Raw genomic sequence first — 15,000 nt, 5'->3', positions numbered from 1 at the left:
GTGTGTGTGCATGTGCGAGCGTGTGTATGTGTGTGTGTGTGTGTGTGTGTGTGTCTGTATATGTGCGAGCGTGTGTGTGTGGTGTGTGTGGGTGTGCGAGCGTGTGTGTGTGTGTGTGTGTGTGTGTGTGTGTGTGTGTATGTGCGAGCGTGTGTGTGTGGTGTGTGTGGGTGTGCGAGCGTGTGTGTGTGTGTGTGTGTGTGTGTGTGTGTGTGTGTATGTGCGAGCGTGTGTGTGTGGTGTGTGTGGGTGTGCGAGCGTGTGTGTGTGTGTGTGTGTGTGTGTGTGTGTGTGTGGTGTGTGTGTGTGTATGTGCGAGCGTGTGTGTGTGGTGTGTGTGTGGTGTGTGTGTGTGTGGAGAGCGAGCAGAGAAGCCAAACTCTGTGGATGTGACATTTGGATCCACTTCCCCGGGGAGGAGCCAGGGAGGAAACAGACAAAAAGCAAACAGTGCTGACTGGAGCAGCACTCCAATACTGCTGTTTCAACAGCTTACAGGCAGAGAGGCCCACTGCCCGTAATGGAGAAAGAGATGAAACCATCCAGTCTCTTTGCTTTTGGCACCAAAGAGAGAGAGAGAGAAAAAGAGAGAGAGAGAGAGAGAAAGAGAGAGAGAGAGGAGAGAGAGTCGTGTATGTGTGTGTGTGCGTGTGTGTGTGTGAGTCATATGTGCGTGGCTACCATAGTGATGTCTCGTTAGTGTGTGTGTTTGCTGACCACTACGGCACACACACTCATCGTATCACACTAGCGCAGGCCTGTGGTATTGGCATCCAACTCAATTGCCCATTTTAAGCGCATTTATGAAAAATTCTGCCCATATGCACTTCCATTCACTGTGTTAGAGACATCACTTCCTGTAAGTCAGGGTAGCATCACAATTAACTATAAGAAGTTACATGAAATGGCTAATAAGTTGCAATCTTTGATTTTTCTGCAGATCAATTTCATTTAGTTTGTTTCTCACACAAGAAACAAAAACAAACTACCAAAAGATCAAAGTGCAATCGAGTACACAAGAGTGATCGCATAGCAACAAGAGGCATCACAGATTAAACATATTTTTTTCTCACCACAAGGAAAAATAACCAGGCATCTCTGAAAGAGTGCTGTTAATTTTAGAATTAAAAAGAAACATGACACCATAATGACTCCTGTGGACTCCACAGCTGTTAAATGACTCACACACACACACACACACACACACACACACACACACACAAACACAGACACAGACACACGCACAAACACACTCAAGCACACACACACACACACACACACACACACAAACACATCCACACCCATACACACACACTTTGTTTGTGTCTGTGCGACATGTTTGTTGATTAGCACTAGCTAGCATCATAAAGTAAGTGGTACTGTATGCTCATCCGTGCAAATTTGTGTCATTGACCCAAAAGTGCCGTGTGCACGGGACACAGACGCTGGAGATGTGGAGATCACAGCCTTCCTGTCTCTCCATCAAACACACAAAAACACACACAGTCCATTGACTGCCAACACCCCTTACAGCCACCTACTGTATAGGCCCCTGTGGTAGCTGCTCAGCTTTGGTATATGCAGGCAGTAATTAAAGTAGTATATAATGTCTGTGTACAGAAATAATTCAATTGTTATAGCTGAATAGGCTGAGTGCTCTCAAAGTCTCAGAGGACTTGAATTCAAATGATATGAATTTAAAATGGTGGCCTATAAGGCCACTTTAATGGAACCCCTCTAATTGCATGGCGAGTTCTACCACGATTAATATGTAAATGCCATATGGGATAGCTTTATTAGCTACACTGTTATAAATCAATTAAATGAATGACTACAAATTCACTTCGGAATCGCTGCTTTGATAGTTGACATAGTGATGATTATGTCCATTTTTGTTTGCATAGAATATATTAATTCCGCATTCGCACAATCGGTTTTGCACATTCATTTCCTTCTCGGCCTTTGCCTGTGCTGCACTTCCATGTGAGCATCCTCCAGTGCCTCTAGGTGGGAAAGCGCTCATTATCTGGCGCAGGTGATTAGACAAATACATAATTACCAAAAACACATGTTGCAGGAGATGTAATCAGTGTTTTTGCTTCTGTTGTCTAATTAGTACGAGCGATAAGGGCTGTTTATCACATTACTCTGAGGAGCGGAGAAGAGAGGAGAGGTAAGGAGGGAGTAAGGGAGGACAGGAGAGGAGAGGAGAGAAGGAGAGAGGGAAGAGGAGAAATGAGAAGAGGAGAGGGGAAAGGAGAGGAGAGGCGAGAAACAGAGAAGAGAGGTGGAGAGGAGAAAAGAGGAGAGGAGAGAGAAGAGGAGGAGAGAGGATAAGTGAAGAGGGGGAGGGGCAGGAGAGGGAAGGAGGGGTGTGTGGAAAAAAGGGAGAAGAGGAGAGGGGAGGTGAAGAGAAAAGAGAAGAGGATAGCAGAGAGGAGAGTCAGTGGAATAAGGTGAGAAAGAAGAAATGAGATGAGTTTGGAGGGAATGAAAGCCTCGGAAAACTGCACCTGGCAATGAAAGGCACTGTGGTTTTCATTGGCCAGAGTGCTTGACTTGATATTCAAGTAGCAATCAATTAAGGCAAGGACAAGGCTAAATGGATTTGAAAAGATGGGTTGGTTGAGAGAAGAGAAGAAAAGAGAAGAAAAGAGATGAGAAGAGAAGAGAAGAAAAGAGAAAATAAAATATTCACATTCTAGTTCCACACCTCCCAAACCTCCAAAGCTCCTCTGCTATTATATTGCAATCAATTAAGGCAAGGACAAGGCTAAATGGATTTGAAAAGATGGGTTGGTTGAGAGAAGAGAAGAGAAGAGAAGAGAAGAGAAGAGAAGAGAAGAGAAGAGAAGAGAAGAGAAGAGAATATATAATTCCAGTTCCACACCTCCCACAACTCCTAAGCTATTATAACACCCATAACTCTGTATTCCATCATAACACCCATAACTCTGTATTCCGTGACTCTAGCTCCCTGTCTACTTTCTTCCCACTTAAACACAGAGGGTCTGACCTCCCGCTGAGCAGACATTAAAAACAGCACGCCGGCTCTCTCCTGGTTCTTTTCATTAGTTTGAAGGTCGTTTGACATTCATCAGGGCAGTCAGTGCAACCGCACTGCGTGCTAATGCAGTGGAGCTCCGCTACAGAACCCTCCCGCTGCCAACCTCCATCTCCGAGCTATTAACACAGGTAGGAGGGGGGTGTTTAGATGTGTGTACAGTATGTATGTGTGTCATTGAGTGTGTGTGTGTGTGTGTGTGTGTTTGTGTGGGTGTGTGTGTGTTTGAGTGTGTGTGTGGGTGGGTGTGTGTGTTTGAGTGTGTGTGTGTGTGTGTGTGTGTGTGTGTGTGTGTGTGTGTGTGTGTGTGTGTGTGAGCGTGTGTGTGTGTGTGTGTGTGTGTGTGTGTGTGTGAGAGAGAGAGAGGGGGTGGTTTTGCAGATCAACAAAAACCCCACAGTCAATGGAAGCCCACATGGAGGGCTACGGAGGACGGACTAAATCACTTTTTATGACGGTGGTATGCCTGCATGCCTAGCCAAATTGATTGAGTGTCTTTGTTGGGTGAATCGTCCTTGAGTGTGCGTGTGTGTATCTGTGTGTGTGTGTGTGTGTGTGTGTGTGTGTGTGTGTGTGTGGAGGAGGCAGAGTGCAATGGGACGTTATGGATGTGTTGAGTACACGTACAAACACTAAGAGCAGAGAGAGCTGGAGGACAGAGATGGAGATGGATGCAGAAAAAGGATGACCTTCAATACGAGGCAGCGTTTTCCTTTTCAGAGAGCTCACAGGTGTGCATGCATGTGTGTGTGTGTGTGTGTGCTTGTGTTTACCTTCACAAAAAGTGAGACGGTAAACAAAGTATGTGCCTTCAGCACCAGAGCATCACACAAAAAATAAAATATTTAAACGGAGAGATGGAAAGAAGAACTGGAGAGGGACAGAGATGGGGAGAGAAACTACTGAGGGATGTATCCCTGTTCCAGAGCTACAGCTTGCCTGTCTATCTGTCTGCATACCTGCCTGTTTATATGTCTGTCTGCCTGCTTGCCTGTCTGTCTGTCTGTATGTCTGCCTGCTTGCCTGTCTGTCTGTTCAAAGGTTCCTCCCAGAAATGTTAAGATTTGTTACATTTATATGAGGGCTCAACTATGGTGAAAACCATACTCAGGATAAACATTTAAACATGTAGACAGGAAATGTAAACACGTAAAGTGATTGACAAGATGATCGGGTAAAGCCAAGTCATACCTACTCTACATTTACCCACACAAGCAACAAGCCACTCCCCTTACATAACGTGTGTGTGTGTGGAGTGTGTGTGTGTGTGCATACAGTTTTTGTGGGCAATAGAGTTGGGTATCGTTTGGGTTTTATCCGATATCGGTGCTAAATCGATACTTTTAAAACGGTGCCGGGTGCCAAAACTGTGTACTTTGTATTCACAATCAAATGGTCTAAAGCATCAATTTTTGTATTGATAAGACACATTTTTTTATTGATAAGTTTTCACATTTCAACTTTGCTGATAACATTTCAAATAGATGCCGGTTAGCGCATTAGCAAGGTTATTGTGTAAAGTATACTGTTGATGTTGTTTCATAGCCTTTTGCTTGTGTGTAGTTACTGCGAGATTTTGACAAGAGCTTGTGATATTGCTTTAAAGTAAGCTACTTGGCATGGGCTCACACGCGCTGTCAAACACTGTCCACTAGTCCGAGTCCAGACCTGCCAAACCCAGAACAGATATTATGAGTACAACTTGTTCAGCTCATCTTGGTGTAGATGTGTGTGGCCAAATATCAGCGCAACATATAAATATATTTTGGATAGTTGACTCATTTATTAATGTCAAATATCTAAATTTAAAGGAGAATTCCGGTGTGATATTGACCTAAAGTGTATTGAAACATGATACCGAGTGTGAACGTATGTCTCATAGCCCATCTCGGCTTGTCCCCTGCACTCCAAAATCTGGCGCTAGTTAGCCGAGGCTACCAACAGCTTTTTCAATAGTGGTGCTTCGGCATCGGGCTAGCCATGCAAATAAATCACTGTTTTACACCCATTTACGAGGCTCAATGTATCTCCACACAATTGGTAGACTTCCGAGGGCCCTGACATTTAAAACGAGACATTGAGAACTTTGAAAAAGCACTGGTAGTTTACTTACAAGACGATTTATACAGACAGTATCTTCACGAAGTTTAGCGTTTGCAGCCATCTTGAATTTAGTCACGATAAGTCGAGCAACGAGTAAGAATGAACAGGTATGATAAGGGATCAGATTCCAAAAATAATTCAGTGGAAATGCATGGATTCCAGTTTCTTCCAGTAGCAGCAACTGGAATCCATGTCTTGTCCATGGCCATCAATGTTAACCCCCAAAGCTTCCAGCTCTCTCTTTAGTTCCTCCAGTCTGTATTTTTTCACACGCTTCTTAATGGCTCTATCTGAACTGTGCTCATCCTGCCGTGCTGCTAGCCAGCAAGCTAAGAAGGGGGCAGGCGAATTCCCGGAAGTAGAAGAATACTCATGCTAAAACAAAACAAAAAAGTTATAGCCTTGAAGCTAATCTTCTTTCCACTTTTCCGACCTACGGTCAATCCATCGAAAACCTCTGAAATGATTAGTGCCGTTTTAAAAAAAAAATAGGTTTACTTTTTTTTATTATTATTAGGTTGCCTCTGTGTAATGCTTTACCTTAACATACGGTCGTGTATGCTAGGTTTTCTAGATAAAGTAGCCTTTCATCACCAGAACCGACTTGAGCTCGGAGCAATAAGTGGGCTACGTAAAAAGTATGCTCACATTTAAAACATCAAAATGGTTCTGAATTTTAATAAATTGTTCCCCCATTATGTTTAGCTTCAGAAGGACTAAAAGACAAAGGAGAAAAGGAGTCTTGAGGCCAGAGGTTGGAGACAGGAAGGAGGAGGCTGAACGGGAAGCCAATTTCTGGAGTGCCAGAGAGAACCACAAAGGTTCCGTCCACAGGAGGAGGTTTCAGGGGGCCAGACACAGCAGCAGACGGCTGACTGTGTGAACGATTGACAAGGACAAGGAAAAACCATCAATAAAGATACAATTTGTAGTGATCTTAATGTTTCCCCACAATTCATTTCTCAAATATTATTATGCAACCTAATGACTCATACCAAGCTGTTCCAGTAACAGACCTGCCAACCTTGAAGATTTTTTTTGAGTAGCACCTCGAGCCGAGAAAAAAAATGCTCATGTAACAGATGCCAGCTAGCTTAGCTGTGCTTGTGGAACGTTGGTAAACCTCACTCCCCGACGCCTCAAGAGTGCTGCTGGCATATGAGCCAGTAGACTGGGCTATTGGCTCAATTGTTAGCGCGCTCGCCTCTCGATCCGAGGTGCTGCTGTTCGCGGGTTCGAGTCCGGGCGTGTGCAGGGCTGAATCGCGAAGGTTCAACACAACGCAGGTTACATTGGTGCCGTGACCCGGATCGGGAGTGAGGTTTAGGGGGGTGAGTGTAACGGATGCCAGCTAGCTTAGCTGTGCTTGTGGAACGTTGGTAAACCTCACTCCCTGACGCCTCAAGAGTGCTGCTGGCATGCGAGCCAGTAGACTTGGCTATTGGCTCAATTGTTAGCGTGCTCGCCTCCCGATCCAAGGTGCTGCTGTTCGCGGGTTCGAGTCCGGGCGGGTGCAGGGCTGAATCGTGCAGGTTCAACACAACGCAGGTTACATTCACGTCGGCCTTCCTGCATGCTGCCAAAATCAGACATAGCCATACTCGCAAGACACATTTTGGATAGCGATCCATCTTTAATGTTGAATATCTATCTAAATATGATCCAATGTGTTCCTGAAAGTGCAAAATGAATCTTTTACAGTAGCTCTATAATGTTGACAATTAATAATCTAAACTAATAATCCTGACCTACGAAAAACACTTGTGTTGATAGGGACTGATGTGGATAATTTGTCCATTTTCTTACATGCGGCCTCTATTCAATCATGTCTGGTATTATTACCTCTTTCAATCCATTATTATTAAAGATTTATTTTGTTAAGAAATACATCTACATCTACATTTGGGGCAGTCGTGGCCTACTGGTTAGCGCTTCGGACTTGTAACCGGAGGGTTGCCGGTTCGAACCCCGACCAGTAGGCACGGCTGAAATGCCCTTGAGCAAGGCACCTAACCCCTCACTGCTCCCCGAGCGCCGCTGTTGATGCAGGCAGCTCACTGCGCCGAGATTAGTGTGCGCTTCACCTCACGGTGTGTGCAGTGTGTTTTTCACTAATTCACGGATTGGGATAAATGCAGAGACCAAATTTCCCTCACGGGATCAAAAGAGTATATATACTTATACTTACTTATCTATTAGCCTGGATACCAGACTTTCTGACTTCGCAGAGAGTCTGGCCTAGATCGATTGGCAAATGTTTATTTCCTGGTTGGTGGACGCTTGTCTGAAGTTCAATCTGAAGAAATCATTGGAGTTCAATCACTAATGTTTGGTAATGACGTATGTACCACGGGGGACGATAACGATAGGCTTGCAACTTAAACGTAATCGCGCTCAGGAACACCCTCTGTTCCCTGGTTGATTCGGAGACAAGTTGCCGAAGTAAATGAAGTGAACAAGAGCTATTCCAGACGGAGTACTGTAGGGAAATGTAAATGAGCGGAAGTACGTAAGCAGGCAGAGGCCAGGCTATACATCTATGCCCATGTTATGCCAACGTATTTAATTCCCCTGGATATAGGCTACAGTAGATAGAGGCTTATGGACATGTGCTGTTGTTGGTGTGCAGTCTATCCCTTTACTCACAAAAGCCTACATGTTTTGTTTTTTCGTAAAACAAAAATACATTCAATGTTCAATTATTACCTGCGGAATAATGCAAATTAGTGATTGATTTTAAATAATTTCACTTGCACATGCACTCAGTTTCTTTCAGATCGCGATGTCTTTCTGGCATCTGTGAGGCTGCAATGATTAGGCCTACATTATCCCAACTACAGTGATAGGTGCCATCTGCCATCTGTGAGGCTGCAATGATTAGGCCTACATTATCCCAACTACAGTGAGGTGCGCGATCTCCGTCTGGAAGCCTATTATTTGTTCTCGCTTGTTTTCACATTAATAATCAAGAAGAAGGATCTATATGGTCCAAAGAAAAAACAAATTGAACACTAATCAATGAGCAGCTCAAAATATTTAACCTAGGCCCACTTTCAGACTCATTGTTAATGGCTGCATTTTGCCTTGGAAAGGTCCGTGCTCCATTAGCGGCTTTAGTTTTATCCACTTTAACCATCAGCGACACATTGGAAATATGCTAACTTAAACAATTGGTGAACAAGTAATAACTTTCAAACACAACATCAAACTATTAAGTCTAGGTTAATTTACAATAGCACTTAGTGGAATATTTTTAGTTTCGCAAAAAGCTGGGGGAACGCTAATTTAAGAAAAAATAACATAGAGAGGCCATTATGCTTTGCCTGTCATTCTCACTTGTCATTTTCTCTCTGTATCTCATGCTCGTATGAAATAGATTTGGGGGAGATTCTAATTCACATGCTCAAGGAGCTTTCCAGAGAAGTTGGATGTCTGCTCGTTTTTTGCGTAGTTTTAAGGAAAAAAAAAATCGTAGTGGCATACTTTGATGTGAAAATGCGTGGTTGCTACTCAAAATGCGGACAGGTTGGCAGGTCTGCTGGCCTATGTGGTGCAGCCCTCTGCTTTAAGCTTATACAACTGGTGTTTTTATGTTTGCTAACTATATCTGGATGTGGTGCAATCAGAGCAAGACTTTAGAGATTGAGCATGATATGCAGATTTAAGTGGCATCGAGATGAGGCACTGATATCCACTCGATGTTGTTACTATTGTTTGCGTTGGCGCCGGTGACAAATTTGAACCGAGTATCGGTGCCCAACCTTAGTGGGCAACAGAGGAAGCTATGTGAAATGGTGTGTGTGTGTGTGTGTGTGTGTGTGTGTGTGTGTGTGTGTGTGTGTGTGTGTGTGTGTGTGTGTGAGTATGTGTGTGTGTGTGTGTTGAGTATGTGTGTGAGTGTGAGTGTGTGTGTGTGTGTGTGTGTGTGTGTGTGTGTGAGAGAGAGAGAGAGAGAGAGAGTGTGTGTGTGTGTGTCACCTGTGCAGGAGTAGTCGTCGATGCGGATGAATCCGGCGTGGCAGATGCACATGAAGGAGCCGGCTGTGTTCACACACTCTGTGTTCTCTCTGCAGTAGTGTTTCCCCTCCGCACACTCATCTACATCTGCAGGAGGAACACAACACACACACACACACACACACAGATACCATTAGAAACACATATACTCATATACAAACTCGATACACACATAACTACACATACACATTTACACATATGACTGCCAGTGAGTGTAAAGAACTTTGTTGGCGTTGCATCGGTTGTGGAGACACAGCTGTGCGCAGTTTCACGCGAGTCATCATTGCCCTTGGACATTTTCAGCCGGTTGGAAATTGGACTAATTCTATTTTTATTTTTTATTTATTTTATTTATTAATTTGTTTGGTGTCACGGGTATGCTGGCGACTACGCCGCTCCGTCCGGCATCTTTTGCGTTTGTTATTTCTTAAATGTAGTTCTATGTCTTGGTGTCACGGGTACGCTGGCGACTATGCCGCTCCGTCCGCTATTGTCTTTGTTAGTCTATGTGTCAATGACAATGTCTTATATGTGGAGCGCTTTGGGTTGCACTCTGTGCATGTAAATGCGCTATACAAATAAAACTGACTTGACTTGACTTGACATAACTACATATTATGTAATGGCGTGCTGGCCATGCATGTCTGCTGTGTTACAGCAGGTGTGGCCACAGCCGTCATCAGGATTGGAGACACCTGGGCTAAACACACACACACACACACAGACACACACAGACACACACACACACTTTTTTTGCTACAAGTAACACCACATCCAATCCACTCATCCATGCACATCACACTACTGACGTTACTGATTCCCACTCTTCATGGCTTTATCTTGTTATGTCAATTTATTAGTATAAATCACTTGTTTTCTGGCCTTAATACTGCATCCTTTGTTTTTGTCATGGCTTCCAAGGCAAATCATGACATCACTACGGACAGACAAACAGATTGATTGTCTGATTTATTGATGGCCATAGACCAGGGCTCTACAGTGCGCCCATTTCACTCGCACATGCGAGTAAAAATGATGCCGTGCGAGTGCAAAACAATATTTAGGCGCACTGGTGCGAATGACTTCTAACCATGTCAATGTTTGTCTACAAAATACACAGCAACATCGAGAAACATTACTGGTGCAAACCATAGAATCACGTCGCGAATGCAGCATACAAACTACACCTCCCATCAACGTTAGCAGTTTCGCGTTGTGACTCGCTAGTAGTCGCTTCTATCAAATCCAAGAGCGCACAGGAAAAAGCGGAAAGTTAGACTAGCCAGCCAAGATGCAAAGATTGAAGAAATTAGTTCTTCTATCCATCGAATTCATTGGATATAGGAGGAACAGGATGAGATTCTGAGAATGCAGTGAGAGAAGGAAAGGTAACCTAACATGCCTTTTAGCCCAGTTGACGTATTGGCTGCAATATGCAAAATATAGCTGTAGCGAACCGGCACAAAAGTAGCCTCCCGTAATACTCCCATTTTATTCAATGGTAGAACGCTACTGACAACTCCAGGCTTCCACGCATGCTTGTTTGTTTACACCGAATACAAGCTGAAGTTCAAAACGAAAGTAGGCCTAACGTTTGCCTACTGCCCCCATCAATGCAGATATTTCAAATAAAAACTAAAAGTATAAAACATATATCATTGATTAGCCTATGTTGGGTTTTGTGGAAGAGGAAATGGACTGTTTTAGTAGTAGTATTAGGCAGTATGCAGTCAGATAGGTCACCATGGGCATATTTGGATTAGCTATAGATGGATTCACAAATAAATAAATTAGCCTACAGTACATTTGGCAGGATACTTGATATACAGGCTAAATGCAAATATGGCAATGCATTATATTATTTTACATTAACAAAATGTAGTGAAATAGAACAGACTGAAAATAAAGTAGGCACTGATCTTTAAAATCCTGTTTCCTGTAGCCTAAATGTCAGTCATTCTTAATATTCGCAATTGGTGCACTGGCATGTTTAACTGTTAGCTGCAGTATAATGTTAGATTATGTGTAAGTTAAGTACAGAACTGACTGTGCGCCCAAATTTTTGTCTGTGCTCCTAAATTTTTTAGCTTGGGCACACAAGTGCTCCTGAAAAAAAATGTTAGTGTAGAGCCCTGCCATAGACATAGTACCAATTACATTACAGATACAGAAAAAGAGAAGCCAGCAATTTGTTTGCCTTAAATAAGCTTGCAGGAAAAAGAATAGAGATAAATATAACTTTTGTTGTACTGTAATTGGTTCCCATTGGTTAGACATACAAGAGATCTTGTCTTGTACATGTGCACTGGTATTCAAGTGGTAATCAAGGACAAGAATATCCCCCAAAAATTCTCTCATTCTACTTTTTCCTCTCTTTCACTAATGGCTTTCCATTTACCCATTAGTTTGGTAAAGGGATGGTTCTGGCTATACAATGTGGAATCTGCCATCACTGAGAACGCAATCTCTCAGTCATGCAGCAGATTCTTCTCTTGTTCCACTCAGTCATTAAAACACAAGAATAGACTGTAATAGGGCACTGTGGTCCTCGCACTGTGTTCTTCACTTGAGTGCTTTGTTTGTGTGTCTGAAGTCTGAAGAAGAAGAAACACACACTATTGCATTCTCATCTTTTTGTCAAGTAAATAAAAGCAACAAAAGTTCTGCCATATTTGTGTGTGTTTTCCTTTTTTCTTATTTTCTCTAGTAAATAAAAGATGTAGCCTAACAAAAATTCTGCCTTGTGTGTGTGAGTATGTTTTTTTTCTTTCTCTGTCGTTGTCTTTGTGTCTTTGGTGTTATTTCGACCGAAGCGAGGCCCCTGGGGGTCATCTTAGGGAGTCGTTTCTTTGCTGTATCCTCCGGCTCCCTGACACCCATGGGTACTGTCGGCTTTTTGCGTATTAGAGTATAGCCTTACCTTTGATGAAGGGATTTCCTTAATGTTAAATAATAATTTGGCCCTTGCTGCTAAAACGATGCAGAAATTATTAGCCAATTATTTTGTTCATATTCACTCAGACTTGTGGCATTATAGGTTTCTGCATTACTGTAGGTCTACTGTTGGAACAAAATAAGCCCAGAGAGTTCATTGATTTATAGGCCTATTTTATTCTTGTAGGGTAGGCTATATGAGAAAAGGCCAAGAGTGTCTTAAGCACTGTTTTATTTTATTTCGGTATTGTCTACCTCAACAAGGCTACAGCTCCATGAAAACAATCAGATATAACTCTATAAAATCTGTAAAGTCTATAAAAAAAGTCTATTTGGCTGCTGTGTTTGACTGAAATGTAGACTATTCTTTTTTCATTTCAATACAGTATATAAAACAAACCTCAGTTTAGATAATCATATTCACACATTTTTTGCCTAATTGACCATGACCATGATAATTGATATAATATTAGGGGCACATTAATTTTATATAATAATATAATATAATTTTATATAATACTATTCTTTCTTGAATCCATTCTTGAACTGCATCGAATTGCATCGAATCACACTGAATCGTTTTTTATAAACATGTATCTTTTCTTGTATCGAATCGTGCCCATGTATCTAGATGTGAATCATATCGTCTTTTACATGAGAGATTCACACCCCTAACTCCCAGGCAGGGCAAAAATGTGTGAGTGTGTGTGTTGCGGATTTACCTTGTTCACCAAGCAATAACTAGTGTTGTTTTTGCTCTCTTTCTCTCTGTATGAAATGCATCCCTTGGCAATGACACAATATTGCATTGAGTAAAAAGAAAAGGAATAGAAATGGGCAACTCCATCAATACGATGCTGCACACACACACACACACACACACACACACACACACACAAACAAGCAGTCACACACACACACACACACACACTCTCTCTCTCTCTCTAACACACACACACACAGACACACACACACACACACACACACAACACACACAACTAACAAAGCTGCTGGAGACAGGGAAAGGCACTCCATCCCTCATTTTTTCTCTCTGTATAAATAAAATGTGTTCTGTCTGCTATGGCCAGCTTTCGGATGCTCTTTTTCATCTACAGAAGAGAAGAAATCAATATTCCGCAGACAAACAATGAGCTCTTTGTGTTTGGTAAAGTAGCATTCAGAGACAATTAGTCATGTTTAAAGGGAGGCTAGCGCGGTGGAATTAGCCGCAGCGCTAACTGGCTGTGGCACATCATCAATGAATCATCACTCTTCGTGGTTAAATGATGCAACTCTCATGCACGTTTTCATGACTTCATTCCGGCCCACTTTGGGTCTGTCTCCAGGGATGCATTACAGAGATAGCTCTGCTGGATTCTTCTACAAGAGGAAACACACAGAAGCATGCATGCAAACACGCACACACTCATTCTCACACGCACACCCACACACACAGACACACAGGGCATGATGTAAGGGAGTCATTTCTGTGTTATCATGAAGTTATCAGAAATGGTGTCATATATAATAGCCTATTTCCAAATCCAAAACTGGCCTGGCCCATGCCTGCATTCAGACACACACACACACACACACACACACACAAACACACATACTGTACACACACACACAGAAACTCTCTCTCCCTCTCTGACAGACACACAGGCACACACACAGGCACACACACACACACACACACAGACTCTCTCTGAGCCTCCCACTTTCTGTATTATTAATGTTTTGAAATTGTTTGCATGAAAGCAATTGCCTGTTGTGACTGACTGCCACTGTCTGGTGGTGCACACAGACACACACACACACAGACACACACACACACACACACACACACACACACACACACACACACACACACACACACGCATACACAAACACACACATGCAGACGTGCGCACACACACACACACACACACACACACACACACACACGCACACACAGCAAATTGAGCCTATGTTTTGCTAGTTGGTCCACAGCATGCTGATTGTGTTTGTGCTAAACAGCTTATAATAACCCATGTCCAGATCCTTCAGATCTCCAGCACACACACACACACACACACACACACACACACACACACAGACACAGACACAGACACAGACACAGACACACACACACACACACACACACTTTCTGCCTCAGCAGGCACTGCTGACGTGGGACTGGCCCAATACTAGCTGATTCTGCTGCTAATGCGGTTCAGCTTTGGGCCCGGTCCTGGCACCAGGTCCAATGGATCTCTGCCATATCAGCGCCGGATCATTCCAGTGTCGTCAGTTGGCTGACACCACGCTGGCTAAAATAATGCGCTTGGAGCAGCTCATCGCTATAACCCAGCAGGCGACGCATCACAGCCAGACGAGCACTAAGAATAAGCAAATAAATAAATAAATTAATAAATAAATAAATAATTAAAAAGAGAGACATGTTTTTTCTCCAGGGCTCCTCAACTGTCTGTGTTCGTAGCGATTTTTTTTTTTTTTCAAGAGAGGGGTTGACGTGAACCTTCTGTGTCCATGGCGACAGCGGTAATGGTGTCAGTCCCCGGGGTAACAAGGATGGTTAGGCTTGATCGCTTCTGGGAAGGTGCAGGCCTATTACCATATTAAAGAGAGAGAGAGGGGAAGTGATACAATGTGACATTGTATACTAAGGCCACCATGGAGACCAGAACTTGGAACCAGAAGGACCCTGGTTCCACTGCTTACATATCAGCACAAAACGCTGTGTGAAACGACAAATGGTTAATATCACAATGAATGTGGCATCAGGCACTGCTTATACAGTGATTTGTTCTAAGTCTTAGCAGAAGCACCTAAACCAAATGAGGGTAAAAAGGCATTTAGGCCATATATAATATAATATA

General features: G+C 43.1%; 1 protein-coding gene across 2 annotated transcripts in view; it reads right to left on the bottom strand.

The window, feature by feature from the left end:
• The window catches only part of nell2b (neural EGFL like 2b), a 78,354-nt gene that overhangs the window by 32,461 nt on the left and 30,893 nt on the right, over positions 1-15,000 (bottom strand). For both annotated transcript variants that reach the window (XM_042079003.1, XM_042079002.1), the window contains exon 13: positions 9,146-9,271. In XM_042079003.1, the coding sequence (XP_041934937.1) occupies positions 9,146-9,271 (126 nt within the window). The remainder of the gene's footprint in view (positions 1-9,145; positions 9,272-15,000) is intronic.

This window comes from Alosa sapidissima, chromosome 22, assembly GCF_018492685.1.
Source record: "Alosa sapidissima isolate fAloSap1 chromosome 22, fAloSap1.pri, whole genome shotgun sequence".
NCBI lineage: Eukaryota > Metazoa > Chordata > Actinopteri > Clupeiformes > Clupeidae > Alosa > Alosa sapidissima.
This window is presented reverse-complemented; position numbering and strand designations above follow the sequence as displayed.